Here is a 16250-nt window from a genome sequence, read left to right as displayed (position 1 = left end):
GATGGCACAGCTGATGGCACAGCTGATGGCACAGTGATGGCACAGCAATGGCACAGCTGATGGCACAGTGATGGCACAGCTGATGGCACGGTGATGGCACAGTGATGGCACAGTGATGGCACAGCTGATGGCACAGTGATGGCACAGCTGATGGCACGGTGATGGGACAGCTGGTGGCACAGCTGGTGCCACCCGCCCCCGGCTCAGCTGCGAGCAGCCCGGAGCTGGCCAAGGAGCCCGAGGGAGCCAAGGCACGGGGGAGCAGCCGGGGAGGCTGCAGCTCCTTCCCCCACAGCTCCCAAACCTCCCGGTGACCCAGGAAGGGCAGAGCTCTCTCGGAATCTCTGCTGGTCACAGGGACTCTGAGATTCGTACCTGAGCTTCTCGTTCCCAGCCCGGCAGCTGAAGGGGGAGTCAGGATTCTTCTGTTCTCATCCTCAAGGTTGTTCATTGTTTCTTATCTATGAAATTCTTTCTCCTACGTGCTGCAGGTCGGTCTGGCAGGTCGGGTTGAGGCACACTGCCCGTCCTTGGGGCGGTGTTGTCTTTTTATACTAAAAACAACTAAAAATACACTATTTACAATAACTTCCCAACACCTATCACCTGTGTTGGACAGTGAGCTTCTGCTCTAAACCAATCCAGAAGTGCCACCATCACCCAGAAGATGGAGGCCAAGAAGAAGAATGAAAAAGGACAAGGCACGCCCAAATTCCTCCATCTTGGGACCCCAAGCTCCCATTCTAAAACCCTCAAAAATCTTTTTTTTGCCTTGTGACAAACTAACTATTATTCTACTTCAACTCTTTTGACTTGTGATTCTTCACATAAAGGTTGGTAATTGTTTTCCCCTGGGTCAAGACCAAAGGCACAGGGGTCTTGGGCTCTGTGCCAAGGTCTCTGAGCCCCCCAGGCAGAGGCTCGACCCCTCCAGGGCAGCCAGAGGAATTTCCTGAGTTCTGACAGAGCTGCAGCCTCAAAGGGGGAGTGTGGACTTCTGTCCCCCCAAAAAAGGGGGTGGTGCACGGAGGGGGCTCCAAGAATTATTTATGACCTGGCCAAGAATTATTTTTGACCTGGGTGGCTTTTGCTCAGAGCACTGTGACACTGCCTGCTGCCCTCCCAGAGTCCAACTCTGCCCACGCTGCAGGAGCCAGCAGCCCAGCCTCACGTTCCTGCACCCTGGGGTGGAGCTGGGTTTGGGGGCATCTGGAAATATCTTGAAAAATCTGGGAACACCAGCACCCTGCTGCTGCTGCTCGGCAATGTTGGAGCTCTGGGGGCAGCTGGGATGGAGCCCATGAACATCCTGAGCGTTTGCAGCCTGTGCCTGCAGCTGGTGCTCCTTCCACAGCGTGGAGCTGCTCCCTGTGCTGAGCCTTGGTGTGTCCATCCACCACCCAGGAGCACACAGGAGTGGGGAATGTCACTGAGGAGGTGACAGGGCAGCCAGGGAACGCTGACAGCAAAGGGGGAGAATTCCTGCCAGCCCCACAGCAACCCTGAGCTTTATTCATGCAATCAGTCCTGTTAACATGGCAACCACTTCCATTTTAATTTGCTCAGCCTCATTCCAATGCACAGAGAGCTTGGGAAAATCAAAGAGGCAAATAAAAAGGGAAAAAAAAGGGGAAAAATAGGAAGGCCTTGTGCCACAGTCCTGCTCCCTGGCATTGCTGGAGCTTCAGGGTCTCAGGACACTGGTGCCCAGCACGACATGTCCCATGCTAGGGTGGCCACCCTTGGGGTGGAGAGGACGAGAGGCCAGGCAGGGGCCTGAGAACCTCTGGGGATATTCCATTCCCATCCACCGGGAACAAACCCCCCCATGCCAGAAAAATCAGCAAACCCAAGGGGACAGCAAGAACCTTGTCCCCACCCCGACACCTCCCTCCTTAGCCCTTCTTTTTCTTCTTCTTCTTCTTCTCCTTCTCCTTCTCCCCCTTCTTGGCCTCCTCGGCAGCTTTCTTCTCCTCCTTCAGCACCTTGTACCTCCACTGGGGCGGCTGCAGCAGGTGCTTGTCCTTCACGCGTGGCTTCCTCTCCCCGGTGGATGACCCAGAGGCTTTGCTGACTTTGATTTTGGGCACGGGCTCCCCGGGGAAGATGCTGTTCCCCCGGCGCAGCCACCGCGGCAGGAAGCTCAGGAACCGCCTGGGCGGCGGCGGCGGCGGCAGCGGCCGGAGCTCGGACAGGGCCTGGCCGTTGCAGGAGGATCCCCCCGTGCTGGGCCTCGAGGACAGCTCTGATTCCTCATCTGGATCCGGCACGTGCTGCCCGAGGATCTCCGGCACCGAGAGCCGGCGCTTGCCCACCTCGGGCGGGCTGTCGGGGCACACGGTTTGGCAGGCGGTGGCCACGAAGGGGCTGGCCAGGGACGTGGTCATCCTCACCATGTGGTCCAGCACGCCGTCCTCCTCGGGGTTGCGGGGGATGTTGAAGGTGAAAATGGATCGGATCTTCTCCGAGAGCCTCTTGCTCCTGGATTTGGGGCTCAGGGCTTTGGCCACCAGCTGGGCCAGCGCCGGCCACTCGGGCTGGTACTGGGCCGCGAACTGCTCGGCGCGCGGGCGCCGCAGGAGGCTCCGGATGCGCACGGTGGTCTCGAAGCGGCCGGTGAAGGTCGCCCATTCCCTGGCTGTCTTCCCCTTGACGGCATCCACCGCCTGCAGGTCAGCTCCTGGAGACAGCAGAGAGCACCGTGATGCCTCAGGAGTTTAGGCTGGATGTTTTTCGAACCCTGTTCTGCATAACTCTAAACTCCATCTGAAGTGTCAGCTGCTGTCTGCACACTTTAGCCAGACAGAACAATTCCTGATGGACACCCAGCAGCCTCAGGCTCCAAAAAGTGTAAACAAAAGTGAACTGAGGGGGGGCAAACTTGGGGAATGACTTTATTTCCTGAAGGTAATGAATGATTTCATTACCTGAAGCTGTAATTGGAGGATTAGCCCCTGATATGTAAATGGACCAAACTTCTATCTGTCAGAAAAACTCATCATCCATCTTGGGTGTAGGCTCTGGGAGGCTTCTGACTGCCCAAATTGTTTCTATTTGTAATAGAAACTGTAAATTGAAGGCCTTTAATAAATATCCACTTTATTCTTTGATCTTTGTCTATTCCTTGCTCTTTGACCTTGTCTAGCCTCTGTTCTGGGCAGCCTCTCCAAGGCATCATCACCACGTTGTCCCACCCTGAGAGGCAGTGCCACCCTGAGAGGCAGTGCCACCCTCCCCAGGAACCCCGAGGTGTCGTGGCAGTGGTCCCCTGAACAGGGAATAATTAGCATTGGCTCTATGATTGCAGAAGGCTGATTAATTGCTTTATTACTCTGTACTATAATGTACCACACTATTGAGAGACTCGTGACCCCTACAGACTGTCTGATACAGCGTTAGCCTAATTGCTCAATCAATCCAAACACCATCCAGTGGGCAATTAAGAAAACACCCTTTGGTAAACAAATCTCCATAACACATTCCTCATGTGCACCCAGGGTCCCAGAGGATGTGTGATAGCACCCCAGGGTCCCAGAGGAGATGTGATAGCACCCCAGGGTCCCAGAGATGTGATAGCACCCCCAGGGTCCCAGATGAGATGTGATAGCACCCCCAGGGTCCCAGAGGAGATGTGATCCCAGAGATGTGATAATCCACCTAGGGTCCCAGAGGATGTGTGATTATTACCCCCAGGGTCCCAGAGGAGATGTGATAGCTCACCCAGGGTCCCATCCCAGAGGAGATGTGATTAGCACCCCAAGGGTCCCAGAGGATGTGATCCCAGAGGAGATGTGATGGCACCCCCAGGGTCCCAGAGGAGATGTGATAGCACACCAGGGGTCCCAGAGGAGATGTGATCCTGGAGGAGATGTGATGGCACCCCCAGGATCCCAGAGGAGATGTGATCCTGGAGGAGATGTGATGGCACCCCCAGGGTCTCTGGGGACGCTCACCTGCCAGCAGCAGGGCGGTGACGCAGTCCTGCCGCCCCTGCACCGCCGCCTTCATCAGCGCCGTCAGCCCCCGCGGGTCCCTCTGGTCCAGCTCGAGGGCAGGGTAGTAATTCAGGAGGTAGTTGACAATGGTGATGTGTCCTTAAGAGCCAGAGAGAAGCTGTGTTAGAGCTCCCACAGTTACCAGGGGGCCACGGCTGGACAGAGAATTTAGCAGCTGCATTCCTTGGGGGGGCAGGTGTGGAGGATTGAAGGGGTCAGGATGGAAAGGGTTTGGGTCTGTTTTGGTTTGGATCTGTTTTGGTTTGGGTCCGTTTTGGTTTGGGTCCATTTTGGTTTGGGTCCATTTTGGTTTGGGTCCATTTCGGTTTGGGTCCATTCTGGTTTGGGTCTGTATTGGTTTGGGTCTGTTTTGGTTTGGGTCTGTTTTGGTTTGGGTCTGTTTTGGTTTGGGTCTGTTTTGGTTTGAGGCTACTTTGGTTTGGATTCATTTTGGTTTGGGTCCATTTTGGTTTGAGGCTACTTTGCTTTGGATTCATTTTGGTTCAGGTTTATTTTGTGTTCGGGTCCATTTTGGTTTGGGTCCATTTTGGTTTGGGCATGGAGGGAGCAGCACTGATGAACCAGCTGCTTTAGTGGAGAACACAGGAAAGACTCCAAAAATGCAAAAAACCCCAGAAAATGATGAATTCTAGCAAGGATACAATGGGGACTGAGGGTGATCCCCACTTTGGGACCCTTCTTCTTCCCTTCCTGGTAAATGAAGGGGAGGGAGCCAGGCGGGAGGTTTGGGCTCGGAGCCTTTGGCCAGGTAAATCACTGTGGCTCCTGGGGCACAAGGGGCAGCTCCAGCCCAGCTCTGCCACTCCACCCAGCCCCTCTGCAGGAATCTCCATTTTCACAGCATTTTTAAAGCAGAGTTGAGGTGAACCCCAAATGCAGCTGATGTCCCACATCCCACGGGAGCACGGCTTTCATGACAGAAAAAAAAAAACCCTTTTGGGGTTTTGGGGGGAAGCAGGGGGGGGTTCCATCCCCTCCTGAGGGTGCTCCCTGTGCCAAGGCCGGGCACAGTGCTGACCTGCCTGGGCAGCCATCATGAGGGCTGTGTTGCCATCGTTGTCCTGCTGGTTGATGTTGATGTAGGGACACTTCTGCAGCAGAGGCACGATGTCCACGAAGCCCTTGGAGCAGGCGACCATCAGCGCGTTCTGGAGAGGGAACAGCACCACGTTCCCACCACGGGGATCCCACGGCCATTCCAAACTGTCCCCCCACCCAAGCCAGGCTGGAGAAGGATGGGAGGGCAGACAAGGTTCAGCTCCAAGGATTGCATCAATCCCAGGAGATCCATCCCACCCAGGCCTCTCCTACCTTCCTGCCCCACCTGCTCTAGCAACCTGCAGCCTCCAAGATTTGCCTGCTCCTGGAAAATCCTCATTCTGCTCCAAGGTTTGGATCAATCCAGGAGATCCATCCCACCTTCCTGCCCCACCTGCTCTAACAGCCCCCAGCCTTCAGGATTTGCCTGAAAATCCTCGTTCTGCTCCACAGTTTGGATCAATCCCAGAAGATCCATCCCACCTTCCTGCCCCAACCTCCAAGATTTGTCTGCTCATGGAAAACTCTTGTTCTGCCTCAAGGTTTGGATCAATCCCAGGAGATCCATCCCACCCTCCTGCCCCACTTGCTTTAGCCTCCAGAATTTGCCTGCTCCTGGAAAATCCTCATTCTGCTCCAAGGTTTGGATCAATCCAGGAGATCCATCCCGCCTTCCTGCCCCACCTGCTCTAGCACTCCCCAGCCTTCAGGATTTGCCTGAAAAATCCTCGTTCTGCTACATGGTTTGGATCAATCCCAGAAGATCCATCCCACCTTCCTGCCACAGCCCTCAGGATTTGCCTGCTCCTGGAAAATCCTTGTTCTTCTCCAAGGATTGGATCAATCCCAGGAGATCCATCCCACCTTCCTGCCACAGCCTTCAGGATTTGCCTGCTCCTGGAAAATCCTTGTTCTTCTCCAAGGTTTGGATCAATCCCAGGAGATCCATCCCACCCAGGCCTCTCCCTCCTGCCCCACCTGCTCTAGCAATCCCCAGCCTTGAGGATTTACCTGCCCCTAGAAAATTCTCATTCTGCTCCAAGGATTGGATCAATCAAGGAGACCTCACCCTCCTGCCCCACCTGCTCTTGCAGCCCCCAGCTTTCAGGATCTGCCTGAAACCCTGGTTCAGCCCTGCAGGGTTCCACCCCACCCTCCCCATGTGCTCACCCTCCCGTTGATGTCCAGCTCCGTGGCCTCGCTCCGCGTCACCCCACGCTCCAGCCTCTCCCACACCAGCTTGGCATCATTCCTGGCACAGCACTGGTAGAGACTGAGGAACCCAGCCCCGCCAGCCGCCGGGGACACCTCGTAGCAGGGGTACACCGAGTCATCAGAGAAGATGCTGCTGCTGTCCGAGGGCTCTGAGGATCCTGAGGACGCCTCCTCTTCTTCCTCCTCCTCCTCCTCATAGTGCAGCTCCGGGTCGGAGGCATCCAGGCTGGCCGTGGGAGCTGCAGCAGGTTCTGCTCCACTGCAGGCATCTGTCATCCGGCCCGGGCGGGGGCAGCCAGCCCTGCCGGGGCCAGGAGCCGCTCCCGGGTGGCCGCGGGGCGCTCGGGGCTGTCACTGCCCTGCGCACACAGAGCGGGTGGCACCAGGTGTGCGGGGTGACGGCATGGTCTGCCTCAGGTAGCCCGGGTCTCTCCCTGAAGATTCTTTCCCCAGGTGTGTCAGACACCTCTCCCTCCCCCTCCCTGACCCCTCCCAGCACTGTCTATCAATCCTGGAATTCCAGAGTGATTGGCAGATTCAAAGGATGCCCTCCACCCCCGGGGGGCACTGGGCCATCCAGGTGTCCTTTGTCCCTTGAGACCTCCCCTCCTGTACCTGGCTGCTGGCTCCCTACCCCTTCCCTGCCCTCTCCCCGGGGTTAGAAGGAGCAGCACCCACGGGGTTCAGGAGTTCTGTTGGAGCTGGTGCTGGGTTCAGAGAACAAAGCTCTGGATCCAAACCCTCCATCAGAACCGACTCCTTTCCTTCCCCATCGCCCTAAAGCTTCTCCACAGAGGGAAACCCGAGGAGCAGCCCCTGTTACAGGGGAAGCTCCATCCTGCAGCCACCAGAGCTCCTGCCGGCCTGGACTTGACTCCACGTGCCCAGCTGCAGCACCCAGCCAGCCAAAAGTGTCTTTGGGGTGAAACACCACACACCCATGGCCAAAAGTGTCTCTGGGGTGAAACACCACACACCCATGGCCAAAAGTGTCTCTGGGATGAAACACCACACACCCATGGCCAAAAGTGTCTCTGGGATGAAACACCACACACCCATGGCCAGAAGTGTCTCTGGGATGAAACACCACACACCCAGCCAGCCAAAGGTGTCTCTGGGATGAAACACCACAGTGCTGCTCTTTGGTTCAGCACCAAGGGCCAGACAAGCTCAGGCACATCCCATCCAGCTATATTGGTAATTATTCCAATAACCAGGATATTTTATGAGAAATCCCTTTGCCAGGATTTCTTCTCCTGAGAAGCTGGGAAGCTTCGGCTGCTCCATGTTTCACTCCTCTGGAATGTGAGCTGGAGAATTGTTCACCCAGCGTGTGAATTGTTTTACTGAGTGACCAATCCCAGTCCAGCTGTGTCAGACTCTTTGGTCTGTCACAGGTTTTTATTGTCATTCTTGTCTAGCCCTCTGATGTCTCCTTTCTCTTTGTGTAGTATAGTTTTATAACATAATATATAATATAATATAATATAATATAATATAATATAATATAATATAATATAATATAATATAATATAATATAATATAATATAATATAATATAATATAATATAATATAATATAATATAATATAATATAATATAATTTCTATATTATATTCTATAAATTATATATAGTATATATTATAATATAATATTGTTATTATTATATTATAATACATAACATATTATATATGATTTATATAACATTATAATATAATATAATGTTATATTATAACATATCATGATATTATATGATATAATATATAATATAGAATGCATTATATAATTTATATATTATATTCTATAAATTATATATAATATAATATATTATATTATCATAAAATAATGAATAATCCTTCTGAAAGCTTGGAGTCAGATTCTCATCTCTCACCTCGTCCTGGGGACCCTCAAACACCCCAACTAGGGGGTGTGGGTCTGGGGTCCCTGATCCTGCTGGGGAGCCTGGGCTGCCTCCAGCCCCCAGCCCAGCCCAGGGTCCATCCCCTGCCCCCTGCCAACTCTCCCGGGGGTGTCTGGGAGCTGGGACACCCCCAGAAAGGAGCAGCCCCCCATGGCACAGTGGGGAGAACACGGGGACCCCCCGTTGGACTGAACCCCTTTCTGAGCCAGAGGTGAGAGGCATCTAAAAAACTTTTATTCCATTTTCAGTCCCATGTGATGGGTGGGACAATACAGATGTTGTACTTCACGCCACCACAATTAGAAGCTAATTATTTCTTAATTACAGTACATTATAAGTGTTTCTTGGCTGTCAGCTTTGGCCACACCACGGGGCAGATGCCTTAAACCAATAATCTAAATTACTCCTGGTGTCTCTACTGAAATGTATCTTTCACAGTTCTGTTTCTCCAAAGTGTCTGGTCATATTTGCACCCTTTGAACCTTGTTTTTATCTCCATTTCTCTCCCAACAATGTCTGTCCTGTTCCATGGCATTCCTAAGCCAGCATTTCTTATCTCAAGGCTTGCACACAGATGTGGGAGCCCCTGCCAGGCTCGGGGAATCCTCTAGAAATCCATTTCCCACAGCTCCCCCTCTCTGGAAGGGACGGTGGGTGAGTGTGGCACAGCTGGGGGGTGAATCCGGGGCTGAGGTGGGACTGGGAAAGGCTGAGGCGGGACTGGGAAAGGCTGAGGTGGGACTGGGAAAGGCTGAGGTGGGACTGGGAAAGGCTGAGGCGGGACGGGGAAAGGCTGAGGCGGGACGGGGAAAGGCTGAGGCGGGACGGGGAAAGGCTGAGGCGGGACGGGGAAAGGCTGAGGTGGGACTGGGAAAGGCTGAGGCGGGACTGGGAAGGCTCCAGAGCTGTGGAGGTGCACGGGGGGCTGAAGAGCAGAGCACCAGTGGGGAGGACACATCCCCCCCTCAGTGCCACACACAGCTCTGACCCTTCCCAGCCCCCTCCCCACTTATCCAGGGCTCATCCCAAGGGATCCAAGGGCTTTTCCCACGGGACAGCAGCTCCTGGCTCCCCCAGGACACAGAGCCCTGCCTGCTCCTGGTGTGCAATGAAGCTTCTCAATCACTGGGCTGTGTTTAATCCTCTACTACAGTTTGTAATCTTCAATCTCTGAATTCCATTAATGAGGAATTCATTCTTCTACTGTAGTTTGTAATCTTCAATCTCTGAATTCCATTAATGAGGAATTCATTCTTCTACTGTAGTTTGTAATCTTTAATCTCTGAATTCCATTAATGAGAAATTCACTCTTCTACTACAGTTTGTAATCTTTAATCTCTGAAATCCATTAATGAGGAATTCATTCTTCTACTACAGTTTGTAACTTTCAATCTCTGAATTCCATTAATGAGAAATTCATTCTTCTACTACAGTTTGTAATCTTTAATCTCTGAATTCCATTAATGAGAAATTCATTCTTCTACTGCAGTTTGCAATCTTTAATCTCTGAATTCCATTAATGAGAAATTCATTCTTCTACTGCAGTTTGCAATCTTTAATCTCTGAAATCCATGAATGAGGTTAGCAAACCTCAGCCAGTCTCCTTGTGTGGAAGTTGTCTTTTAGATACAATTATGGATTTTTTAGGGGGGGACACATCCCCCCCTCAGTGCCACACACAGCTCTGAGCCTTCCCAGCCCCCTCCCCACTTATCCAGGGCACATCCCAAGGGATCCAAAGGCTTTTCCCATGGGACAGCAGCTCTTGGCTCCCCCAGGACACAGAGCCCTGGGACAGGAGCTGTGGGCAGGGACACCCTGGCTCAGCCTGGCAGCCGGGATCAAACCCTCTCACTTCTAAGCAGAAGCCACCAATTAATTAATTAATTAATTAACTAACAGGTGCCGTGGAAGGGAGGAAAATTCCCAATTCCACCAAATTTCCCCACCCCTCAGATGTTCCCAAGCGGGCTCTGGGCATGGAGGGGAATTCCTCTCACCTGGATCCTCCCTGGGGCTGCTCAGCTCTTCCCCGTGGGTCCCTCTTCAGCTGGGCAGCATCCCGGCCCCAGCCAGGAGGGAAACCTCACCAAGCAGCCATGGAATGTCCCTCTGCAGGGAAACAGGTTTGTGCCCCGTGCCTGAGGTGGCCTTTGGCACCAAAGCTGTGACAACCTGCACGTTGACGCGGGCTCAGCTACCCAAGAGATCTTAAATTAAACTGTTGCTTAAAATGGCTGCATCCAGCCTGAGCAGGATCAGGACAGGATTTGGTGTCTTTAGCCGAGGAGCTGCTGGGAGCCCTGGGCTGTATTTTTATACCTGTCTGACTCTGGTGTGGCTGTGCTGCCTGAGCAGCCCCACAGGCTCACCTGAAACCCCCAAACCTCCTCCCACCTGACATTCTGGCCAGGTGATTTGGCTGAGCAGGTAATTCTGGGAATTCTGGGAATTGGCTAGGCAGATAATTGGGCTTGGACAGCTGCAATGGACACGTGCATTCTACAAACTCTGGGATTGCCCCTTTGTCACTGACATGTTCTATAAAAAAACCTTTCTTTAAGATTTTTTCCTCTTGAGTTGCTGAGAGGCCTCAGGAACAAACTGTAAACAATTCTTACATATGATATATAATTCAATATCTGCTGCTGTGGGATGCACCAGGTGGATCTGGGATTGGTCTCATTTGGGTGTTTTTAATTAATGGCCAATCACATCACACCTGTCCAGACTGTCTTGGTCAGAGACAAACCTTTGTTGTTAATTCTTTTTTCTATTCTTAGCTAAACCTTCTGATGAAATCTTTTCTTCTATTCTTTTAATATAGTTTTTAATATAATATATCACATAAAATAATAAATCAGCCTTTCTGAAACATGGAGTCAACTTTCTTGTCTCTCCCCTCATCCTGAGACCCTTGTGAACATTGTCACACCCCTTGAGGCTGCCTTGGACTTTCCATCCCTCCTGCTCCACTGGGAATGAATTCCAAAGCTCTCAGGGCAGCCTTTGCCCAGGAGCTGCAGAAATTGTTTCCTAAATTCCACGTGAGGCCTGACTCCCTTCCCTTCCCTTCCCTTCCCTTCCCTTCCCTTCCCTTCCCTTCCCTTCCCTTCCCTTCCCTTCCCTTCCCTTCCCTTCCCTTCCCTTCCCTTCCCTTCCCTTCCCTTCCCTTCCCTTCCCTTCCCTTCCCTTCCCTTCCCTTCCCTTCCCTTCCCTTCCCTTCCCTTCCCTTCCCTTCCCTTCCCTTCCCTTCCCTTCCCTTCCCTTCCCTTCCCTTCCCTTCCCTTCCCTTCCCTTCCCTTCCCTTCCCTTCCCTTCCCTTCCCTTCCCTTCCCTTCCCTTCCCTTCCCTTCCCTTCCCTTCCCTTCCCTTCCCTTCCCCTTTAAAGGGGTTTTTGCTGTTGTTGTTTTATGCTGTGGAGGTTTTTGTTTGTGTTTCCTGAAGTTCAAGGGCCAGCTGGACTGTGAGAGGGCATTCCCACTCCCTGGACCAGCTATTTTCTTGCCAAAAAGGCAGGAATTTGGTGCCAAGGCAAATCGTGGGAGAGGGCAGAGGGCACTCTGCTGCACACAAGGAAATATGGGAAATATATGAAAAATATGGATCAGAGGAAGGATCCCAGCTGTTCCCTCTGTGCTGGGAAGCACAAGCTGGGAATGCTGGGGCTGAATATAAAGATTTTTGTGCTGAGTATAAAAATGCTGGTGCTGAATATAAAGATCTTGGTGCTGAATATAAAGATACTGGTGCTGAATATGAATATTCTGGTGCTGGATATAAAAATGCTGGTGCTGAATATGAAGATGCTGGTGCTGAATATAAAGATTTTGGTGCTGAATATAAATATTCTGGTGCTGAATATAAAAATGCTGGTGCTGGATATGAAGATGCTGGTGCTGAATATGAATATTCTAGTACTGGATATAATTGGTGCTGAATATAAAAAAATCTGGTGCTAGATATAAAGATACTGGTGCTGAATATGAATATTCTGGCACTGAATATGAAGATGTTGGTGCTGAATATAAAGATACTGATGCTGGATATAAAAATCTGGTGCTGAATATAAATATTCTGGCACTGAATATGAATATTCTGGTGCTGAATATAAAGACCCTGATGCTGAATATAAAGATTTTGGTGCTGACTATAAAAATTCTGGTGCTGAATATAAAAATGCTGGTGCTGAATATAAAGATTCTGGTGCTGAATATGAATATTCTAGCACTGAATATGAAGATCCTGGTGCTGAAGGGGCAGATCCTGGTGCTGAAGGGGCAGATCCTGGTGAGGACTGTGAGGACCCCAGTGCTGAACACCAGAACCCTGGTGCTGAATGTGCAGATCCCAGACGCGGCGCGGTCACAGCGGCGTCACCCTGCTGTGACACCTCCTGCCACCCTCATGCTCTGCCTTGCCTCAGGGAGCAGATTTAGGGCTTAGGGAGTCACCCTGGGAGCCATGTGCTGTAATCTGCTGCCTGGAAGAGTCAGGAGGCTCTGAGGCAGTTGTGTAAGACAGGGCTGGGTGCTGGAGTGGGTGCCCGGGTGGTGCCAGGGCTGGTGGCAGCACAGAAAGGTCCTGCTGGGTGTGACACGCAACAGGCAGCCCCAAATCTGCACCTGAAACACTGGGCTAAAATGCTTCCCTCATATGGAAGATCAGTGATTCTCCTGCAGGAGCTCATGGCAGAAATTTAAATGTCAGCTCCAAAAGTCAATTCTTCAAGGATTGCTCCAAGAAAATACTGCCAGGACAAACAGAACCTGAATCCCCCCAAAATAATACCTTAACCCTAAAACCCTAACCTTAACCTAACCCAACAACAACCTATAAGCAGAAACCAAACAAAAAACATAATTCTAAAGCTAAAAAAAACCCCTAATTAAAAAAACCCCAAGTCTTCCCCACAATCTAACCCCAAACACAATGCCAACAATAATCCTAACAAAATCACTAAATCTGAATCCAACCATAACCCTGACCAAACACTGAACCCTAACCCTAACACCAAACCCTAACCCAAACCCTAACCCAAGAGTAACCTATAAGCAAAAACCAAACCCAAACCATAACTCTAAACCTAAAAAAAAAAACCTAATTAAAAAAAAAAACCCTAATCTAAAAAACCCGTCTTCCCCAAAATCTAACACTAAAGACAATGCTAACAATAATCCTAAAAAATCACTAAACCAGAATCCTAAGCCGAACCCAAAGCAATAACACTAAAGCTAAAACCAAAGCCCAGATCAAGACCAAATCCAGATCCTAACCATATCCCTGACCAAACACTGAACCCTAACCCTAACTCTAACCCATCACTAACCTATAAGCAAAAAACAACCCCAAAACAGAACTCTAAAGCTAAAAAAACCAAACAAACAAAGAAAAAAAAAACCCAAATCCCAAGGTCTTACCCGAAATCTAACCCTAAAGACAATGCCAAAAATAATCCCAACAAAATCCCCAAACCTGAATACCAAGCCAAGCCCAAATAACACTAAAGCTAAAACAAAAGCCCAAACCAAGAGCAAACCCAATCCCCAACCATAACCCTGACCAAATCCTGCACCCTAGCCCTAATCATAACATCAACCCTAACCCCTAACTCCTGCCCTGACCCCAACACTGACCTATAAGCAAAATCCAAACCCAAAACATAACTCTAAAGCTAAAAAAAAAACCTAACCCAACCCCCCCCCAATTCTTACCCAAAATCTAACCCTAAAGACAATGCCAAAAATAATCCTAAGAAAATCTCTAAACCTGAATACTAAGCCAAGCCCAAATAACAGTAAAGCTAAAACAAAGGCCCAGACCAAGAGCAAACCCAAATCCTAACCATAACCCTGACCAATCAACCCTAATCCTAACCCAAACCCTAACCCAACAATAACCTGTAAGCAAAAACCAAACCCAAACCATAACTCTAAAAAACCTAATCCAAAAAACCCCTAAGACTCACCCAAAATCTAACCCTAGAGACAATGCTAACAATAATCCTAACGAAATCCTTAAACCGGAATAATAACCCAAATAACACTAAAGCTAAAACAAAAGCCCAAACCAAGAGCAAACCCAATCCCCAACCATGACCCTGACCGAAGACTGAGCCCCAATCACGCCTTGGCCGCACGCTTTGAGTGATTCAGAGCCGAGCGAGGCGCGTTCGCCTCCTCTGCAAACGCGCAGCGGCACCGTGCGGCTGCTGCTCTGAGCGCGGAGCCACCGTGCCCGGCTCAATCCCGGCACGGCACGGCACGGCACGGCTCGTGCGGGGGCAGCGGCTAAGGGGCTCCCTTGTGGATCCTTTTCCTTTTCCCTCTCCTCTCCCTCCCCCCTTTCCCCTCTCTTCTCCCTCCCCCCTTTCCCCTTTTCTCCTTTCCCCTTTTTTCTCCTTTCCCCTTTTTTCTCCTTTCCCCTTTTTTCTCCTCTCCTCTCCTCTCCTCTCCTCTCCTCTCCTCTCCTCTCCTCTCCTCTCCTCTCCTCTCCTCTCCTCTCCTCTCCTCTCCTCTCCTCTCCTCTCCTCTCCTCTCCTCTCCTCTCCTCTCCTCTCCTCTCCTCTCCTCTCCTCTCCTCTCCTCTCCTCTCCTCTCCTCTCCTCTCCTCTCCTCTCCTCTCCTCTCCTCTCCTCTCCTCTCCTCTCCTCTCCTCTCCTCTCCTCTCCTCTCCTCTCCTCTCCTCTCCTCTCCTCTCCTCTCCTCTCCTCTCCTCTCCTCTCCTCTCCTCTCCTCTCCTCTCCTCTCCTCTCCTCTCCTCTCCTCTCCTCTCCTCTCCTCTCCTCTCCTCTCCTCTCCTCTCCTCTCCTCTCCTCTCCTCTCCTCTCCTCTCCTCTCCTCTCCTCTCCTCTCCTCTCCTCTCCTCTCCTCTCCTCTCCTCTCCTCTCCTCTCCTCTCCTCTCCTCTCCTCTCCTCTCCTCTCCTCTCCTCTCCTCTCCTCTCCTCTCCTCTCCTCTCCTCTCCTCTCCTCTCCTCTCCTCTCCTCTCCTCTCCTCTCCTCTCCTCTCCTCTCCTCTCCTCTCCTCTCCTCTCCTCTCCTCTCCTCTCCTCTCCTCTCCTCTCCTCTCCTCTCCTCTCCTCTCCTCTCCTCTCCTCTCCTCTCCTCTCCTCTCCTCTCCTCTCCTCTCCTCTCCTCTCCTCTCCTCTCCTCTCCTCTCCTCTCCTCTCCTCTCCTCTCCTCTCCTCTCCTCTCCTCTCCTCTCCTCTCCTCTCCTCTCCTCTCCTCTCCTCTCCTCTCCTCTCCTCTCCTCTCCTCTCCTCTCCTCTCCTCTCCTCTCCTCTCCTCTCCTCTCCTCTCCGTGACTGCACTCGGGAGCCCCCGAGGAGCTGAGATCAGCCAGGTCTGAGCACAGAGCTGCGCCCGCTGCACTCTCTGAGCCGCAGGGACAAAGTGACACCGGTGCTCCCTTTTTGTTCTGGGACCTTTGGGACGGGAGCGATGCAGGACGCGGCGGGACACGGGGCAGGACACGGGGCAGGACACACAGAGGGCACGACAAAGGGCAGGACACACAGAGGGTAGGACACGGGGCAGGACACGGGGCAGGACAGAGGGCAGGACACAGGGAGGGACAGAGGGCGGGACACAGCCAAGGCACAGGGCAGGACACAGGGTAGGACACACACAGGGCACATACAGGGCAAGACAGAGGGCAGGACACAGGGTAGGACACACACAGGACACACACAGGGTAGGACACACACAGGGCACATACAGGGCAAGACAGAGGGCAGGACACACACAGGGCAGGACACAGGACACACACAGGGCAGGACACAGGACACACACAGGGCAGGACACAGCCTTCGGCACTGCTGGCGCTGCCCGTGGCCCCCCTCTGGGCACGGCGGGTCCCCCGGCACCCCCGGGCACAATTCCCTCTGCGAGCCCGCCAGCCGCGGCGCCTCCGCGCTGCTCTTCCCCCTCCTCCTTTCCCCCGCACGGGTTTCTCATCTCTTCTGCGCTCCTGCCCTTCCTCATCCCCGCTCTCCCTCCCGAGCCGGGCGGCGCCGCGGGGCTGGCGGGGGCCGGGCTCGTTCGCCGCTCCCGGGGCTGCAGC

General features: G+C 52.1%; 1 protein-coding gene across 1 annotated transcript; it reads right to left on the bottom strand.

Moving 5' to 3' along the window:
- Nucleotides 1-1671: 1671 nt before the first annotated feature.
- Nucleotides 1672-6545, bottom strand: ANKRD33 (ankyrin repeat domain 33). Its single transcript, XM_059871935.1, has 4 exons — nt 6225-6545; nt 5035-5164; nt 3954-4094; nt 1672-2680 (listed from the first exon to the last, which is right to left on the bottom strand). Exons 1-4 carry the CDS (start codon nt 6543-6545, stop codon nt 1896-1898), a joined length of 1377 nt encoding a protein of 458 aa, XP_059727918.1. The 3' UTR covers nt 1672-1895.
- Nucleotides 6546-16250: the final 9705 nt, after the last annotated feature.

This window comes from Haemorhous mexicanus, chromosome 33, assembly GCF_027477595.1.
Source record: "Haemorhous mexicanus isolate bHaeMex1 chromosome 33, bHaeMex1.pri, whole genome shotgun sequence".
Taxonomy (NCBI): domain Eukaryota; kingdom Metazoa; phylum Chordata; class Aves; order Passeriformes; family Fringillidae; genus Haemorhous; species Haemorhous mexicanus.
This window is presented reverse-complemented; position numbering and strand designations above follow the sequence as displayed.